This window comes from Delphinapterus leucas, chromosome 17, assembly GCF_059928025.1.
Source record: "Delphinapterus leucas isolate spDelLeu-1000000601 "Yukka" chromosome 17, BTC_Dleu_Yukka2, whole genome shotgun sequence".
In the NCBI taxonomy this organism is placed as follows: domain Eukaryota; kingdom Metazoa; phylum Chordata; class Mammalia; order Artiodactyla; family Monodontidae; genus Delphinapterus; species Delphinapterus leucas.
The window spans coordinates 460,531-466,530 of record NC_143145.1 but is presented as its reverse complement, the minus strand read 5'-3'; the positions used below and the strand labels follow the sequence as shown (position 1 = coordinate 466,530).

The 6,000-nt window shown below is 57.7% G+C and overlaps 1 protein-coding gene across 2 annotated transcripts in view; it reads left to right on the top strand.

Moving 5' to 3' along the window:
* Nucleotides 1-714: 714 nt before the first annotated feature.
* ADCK5 (aarF domain containing kinase 5) overlaps nt 715-6,000 on the top strand; it is a 16,469-nt gene continuing 11,183 nt past the window's right edge. For both annotated transcript variants that reach the window (XM_022555388.3, XM_089898651.1), the window contains exon 1: nt 715-790. In XM_022555388.3, coding sequence (XP_022411096.1) covers nt 779-790 — 12 coding nt within the window. In that variant the 5' untranslated portion in view covers nt 715-778. The remainder of the gene's footprint in view (nt 791-6,000) is intronic.

Here is a 6,000-nt window from a genome sequence, read left to right as displayed (position 1 = left end):
GAGGGCCATTGAGCAGAGAGGACGGGCCCTGCCCTCCCAGAGGGCGGCAGGAGAGGAGGGGCGGGAGAGGCTGGCAGGCCAGTGACGGAGGCAGAAGCTTTCTCCGCGGGCCTTGCCTCCCCTGTGCGCACTGTTCACGGCGTGGTTACTGAGTGTCCACCTCCCCGGCCGCCCACCCGCACACAGCAGGTGCTCGCATCAGTGGCGTAGATCCAGGTGAACAGCAGGCATTGCATGGATAGGGAGCTCTATTAGCTTGTGACTTATGACCTCATTTTGCAGCGAGGAAAATGAGGCTTGAGCAGTTAGAGAGATTCACCCTAATCCGTGGCACGGAAGTGCTGGGCCGGACTGGCCGCCCCTCCCCCTCCCCAGGTCCAGCTCCAGCCCTCGGCGCTGACCTCCTAGTGGGGTCCCTTCTCTCTCTCAGCTTCCGCCCGTTCTGTGAGCTCCTGGGCAACAGGTGAGCTGACCTCCCCGAGCCTCACTTCTATCGGGGGTGGGAAAAGACACCAGCGGCAGGAACCGATGGCGTGCCGGCCGGAGGGACTCGCCGCGGTCCTCAGCCTTCACGAGGGCCGGTCCTTGCCCTAAAGCTAGGTCGCCGGGGGCCGCCAGGGGGTGCTGCTCGGCCGCGGCCGCGGGCCCGCTCGGGGCATGGCCTCCAGTTCCTGCTCACTGGGGCGGTGCGCGCGTGCGCACTGCGCCCCGCCCGCAGGGACTGCTGGGCCGGCGACGCGAGCGTGCGGCCAGCGGGAGCGGAGCTGTGGCCCCGAAGATGTGGAGACCTGTGAGCCCCCCGCGCGCCCGCGCCCCTCCCGCGGCCCGGCCGGGACCCGCAGGGCCCCGAGACCCTGCCCCCAGAGGTCCTCTCGCCCGACAGGGACCCTCAGGGCTCTAGGAGGAGCCCGTCACAGCCCTCAGGCGTCCTGTCCTTCGGGCCCCCACTTCAGCCCCCAGGCCCTGTGGGGAGATGCCGGGAGCCACTTAGGGGCCCGCTGGAGAGGCTGCCTTCCCGACGCACCCCACAGCCCCCCTTCTCCTCAGGAGCACGTTCTCCCTGGTGGAGCCTTGTCTCAGAGGCGGCCTCTCCAAAGCCTCTCCAACCCCGCGAGGGATGACCCTCTAGTCCCCTCACGGGCTCCCCTCCCCAGGGAGACACTGTCCCGAGGCGACTGCCCAGCGCCTGACCCCTCCTCCCGCCCCGTGTCTCCCTTAGACCCGTCGCTGCTGCAGACTCTGCCAGAATCCCAGACCGGATCCCCCCCGTCTTTCCTTCTACCTGCTCCCTTGGGCACCCTTTTCGCCTGGTCACCAACCCCCACGCCCTGGGTCATCCTGGGCTGACAGCTGCCCTCCTGCTTCTGGGGAGACAGAGGACTTTGGGGGCTGGGAGGGGCGCAGAGCCACCCCTCCTCCCACCCTGTCTCCGAAAGCCCCTCTCAGGCCTTCCTAGGCTTCTGCCTGGCCCTGGGCTGCCCTCCTAGCTCAAGCTTCTTTTGATCCTGAACGTGGCAGCTGACTTTTCAGTTTTTCTCCTGGTCGGGCCTCCCCGTTTTATCGCGTCTCTGCAGTTTGGATTAGCACCTTTCAAACCGGGTGTCATAGTCATTGACCCAGATCTTAGCCACTCCCTCCCCAGGAATCTAGCCCTTTTTTCCTGTGGTTGGTTTAGAGCTGAAGAGACTGAGAGGGGCTCATCACCGTTTCAAATTGGAATTTTCTGTAGACCTTGTCTTTTTCTAGTAAGCCTAGCCTTGTGTGTTTAGGTATTAATACAAATAAACACCCATTACCTTTTGTGGCTGGCAGTGAGCAGCTCCGTTACGTAGGGGTGTTTTATGGGCTGAGATGGTGAAGCAGTCTGAGAGTAAGTCTGAGAGGCAGAGAGACGCTGAGTTGGTCTTTTATAGTTTACTTATCTTTTTATAGTTTATAAAGCTGCTTCACACAGTCAGTTCACTCAATCCTCCAGGCAGCTTTAGCCCCTGATGAGGAGATTCCCATGACCAGTAAGTGGAGCAGGGCCCAGTAGCCTTCTAAGTCCTGACTGGTGTTGAGAAGGTCACAGACCCTTGGAAAAGAAAAGGACAGGGCATTCATGGTCACCTCCGCCACCTCTTCTGGGCCCAGATTCCCAGTCTCTCTCTTCCTAACCATGAGAACGTTTCTGTGCTTTGGCTTCCTCTCCTGGTGTGGGCGTAGGGCTGTTGACCTCACCATTAGACTGCCCAGGTTCTTGTCACCTCTTTGTAGTTTCTCTGTTTCAGGCCTCATGAGACTCAGCAGTTGGCTGGGGGCTGGTTTATCCTGCAGTGACCTTTCACCTTCCTTCTAATCTGCTGTGTCTAATCAATCGTGTGTTAGAAAAACAGACAACTCAGCTTGTGCCTAAGACATGAGTGCTGTGTTGAAGTGCACACAAAGTTTGTGAGGGTTGTAGTATCTATCCGAGTGTTACTACTCGAGCTCTTTCTGCTACTTTGTAGATTGTTAGCTGAGTTCCAGATGGGCACTCTGTTTCTGCTGACCGACTGTTCAGGCACTCTTAAGAAAGCGCTAGAGGCTGGGGTAGAGGAGGCCCATCTTATGTTGTCCCAGCTGGGAGGCTTTTGGAGTGAGAGGGGTGCTGGGACAACCCCTATAAGCCAGGACCGCCCCAGGATAGCTGCGTGCGTGGTCACCCTGGTGAGAAGGCACGGTGTGCGGGAGTGTGCCTGGGGACCCACAGCCCTCTCTATACATGTTTCCTGCCATGCTCTGGTGCCTGAGCTCTGGGTATGGTTTGGGTTACGTGTGATGTGGTGGAAACTGTGCCAGACTGGTTCTTGGAAGGTCTGGCTGCGGGCTCTGCCCCACATTTATAGCTACGTGACCTCGTTGGGCTTCAGAGATGTCTCCTCTGTGATGGGGACATTTGGGGAGTCGCTGGGCACCCCGGCTGGGATGAGCCAGGCACACTGGGGGCCCTGTGGGCACTCTGGCGTCGTCAGCAGGAGGCCTCATCCTTGGAGGCCGGCCCAGGGCCAGGCTGCGGTCGGGGCTGGGGCTGTCTCTCGCCTGACCGTGGCCTTCGCCCTGTTGCTCAGTGACATCCTCGCTTGGGCCGTGTGGGGTTCTGGCTCATTCACCGTTTATCTTAATTCAGCGAGCATTCATGGAGTTCCTGCTTTATCTTAGAAAGCACAGGGCTAGTCGAAGTACAGAGATGATTGACTGGTGGGCCCTCCTCAGGCTGGTGGAGAGAAAGACCGCGAACTACCAGGCACAGTCCTGTGTGATAAGGACAGTGGGAGAGGGATGGGGGGGGATGGTAACCATGGTGAATCAGGGTGGGGGAAGGGCCTTCTAGGCAGAAGGGCAGCCCGGGGAGCAGGCCTGGCCAGGCTCTGCGCGGCTCTCCAAGGTCTGCCAGAGGGATGTTTATCCCAGGAGAGTGAGTGAGGAGTCAGTGCTGGGAATGATGAGCTGCAGCCAGAGCTGCTGCAGTGGTGGCTTCTCAGAAAACAACAGAAAACTGTTACGGGGACTGTGGTCAGGGGCGGTTACTTTTCTGGCCGTGCCCCCTCTGCATCGGCCGTGTGTTCGGAGGCTGTGGACTCTGGTCCTCAGCTTCCCTACCAGAGCCCCTGCTGCTGGTGGATAGAGGTTAGGAGGCTGCGGGTGCAGCTGGGGCCCCGTGCCTTAGATGATTCAGGTTCAGCATCCTACTGTAAAAGAACTGTAGGTTTTAATATGATCGTGATGTGTCAACTTATTTGTCAGTTAGGTGACTTGACTTTTCCTCACCAGACCCTTCCTACTAATGGCTCAGGGGGACAGTGTGCTCCGCCCTGTGGCTGTCAGGACCTGCCACCTGGGGAAGGAAAGGGTGACGACTGGGGCAGCGGTTTGACTTGGGCTCCACCCCCAGATTCACCAGGCATTTCTGCTGTGGACCACGTGAGGAAATATGTGTGAAAGTCCCACCGTCAGAAATGCCCACCTTTTGTTGAACACCTGTTAGGTGTCAGACCCTGAGCGAGGTACTTTATTTCTACCATGTTTCACCTTTCCAGCCTGGCAAGGTGTCAGCGGGGAGTCGCCCCCAGGCAGAGGGTAAAGGTTGGTGAGGCTTGCGGGCTGGGCCTGTGTTGCTGCAGCGCAGCGCTCGGCCCTCGTGGGCTCTGCCCGACTCCACGGCACCCCGTCAGCACGAGGGTGCTGAGTTCTTTGCCTTTCCACTGGGGTCACCAGAAAACCGGCTGGGGCTGCACACACTTCTCCTCTGGGGTGTCCTCATCGTGTGCCCCTCAGGGTCTCCCTGATGGACTCTGGTCTTTCCCCAGGCGGCAGGGCTTGGAGGGTGAGCCCTCTCTCAGGGGCGCCCTCCTCGCCCGCAGTCTTCTGCTGCTTCTAAGTCAGACATACGCAGACCACGTGTGCGGGGCCTCTGGGGGAGGAGGTGTGATGCTGGGTCCAGCCGTGGTCTTGGAGCAGCTGTGCCCAGGCTCTGGGAGTGACAGCCCCTGCCAGCCCTCACCTCAGTGTTGGCGCCCGCAGCCTCTTGACTCTGCCCCTCCAGGTCGTTGGCACGTTGGCTCGAATAACTCGTGGACCTGTCCTTTCTTTCCTTCTGAATGTAATCATTATCAATCAGCTTTGGCCATTTTCCTTCTCTGTCTCAGGGTGCAGTCCCCATGGGACTTTGCAGCGAGGCCCACTCTGCTGCCCGTCCACTCCAGTAGCTGAGCATTTCCTCATATCTGTATATAATCTACTCCAAGCTTTTCATAAGTTGGTCCCTGACTCATGATGGTTTGACTTACGATTTTTCAACTTTATGGTGCTGCAAAAGTGATACACATTCAGTAGAAACCATGCTTTGAATTTTGAATTTTGATCTTTTCCTGGACCAGCGATGCAGGGTGGATACTCTCTCCTGATGCTGGGCAGTGGCAGCCGCAGCTCCCCAGCAGCCCCGAGGTCACAAGGGTGCACAGCGGTGCCCTGACAGCTGTTCTATATTCACTTTCAATCAATTACATGAGATAGTCCACATTTTAGTATAAAACAGGCTTTGTGCTAGATGGTTTCGCCCACTTGTAGGCTAATGTGAGTGTTGTGAGCACGTTTCAGGAAGGCCAGTCTCAGCTGTGACGTTCGTTAGGTTCAGTGTATTAAATGCATTTTCGACTTAATGATGTTCTCAGCTTGCAGTGGGTCTAACTCTAACCCTAACCCCATCGTAAGTCGAGGAGGATCTGTAGTCTCTCTTCTGGGCTAAACAAACCCTTTTTTCCTTCTGAAAAAGCAGGGGGCAGCTGACGATCTTTCAATATAAATAGTTGGACTTCCCTGGTGGCGCAGTGAATAAAACTCCATGCTCCGAATGCAGGGGGCCTGGGTTCGATCCCTGGTCAGGGGACTAGATCCCACATGCATGCCACAACTAAGGAGCCCTGGAGCTGCAACTAAGGAACCCACCTGCTGCAACTAAGACCTGGTGCAACCAAATAAATAAATACAATATAAATAGTTCAGTTCAACCCAGCAAATACGTCCTTCTTGTTAGGTGGGGTGGTCTGCAGAGCAAGGGGGGCAGGGTTGTTGGGAGGAGGGTTAGGGCACTGGGGACCAGCGGGCAGCTTAGTGCAGTGAGGAGGGCCTAGCGGCAGGTAGCTTCAGCGTGTGCCTCCGCCTGCCCTGCACGCTGGGCTGGACATTGCTCGAGGGCTTTGCAGATGTCAGCTCACTCACCCTCACTTCAGCAGTACAGCAGTCCCCACCTTACAGACAGGGAAACTGAGGCACAGAGGGAAGGCACTTACCCATGCTGCATGACTGGTAAGTGCTGGAGCCCAGATTCCAGCTCCAGCCCCAGAAGTCTGGCTCCAGGTTCTACTTGAGTCTCTGGGGTGGGGCCTTCCAGTGTCTGGTGTTGAGTGGTGTCCCTGGCCTCTACCCCCTACATGCCAGGAGCACCCCTCCCCCAAGTTGTGACAACTAGGAGTGTCTCCA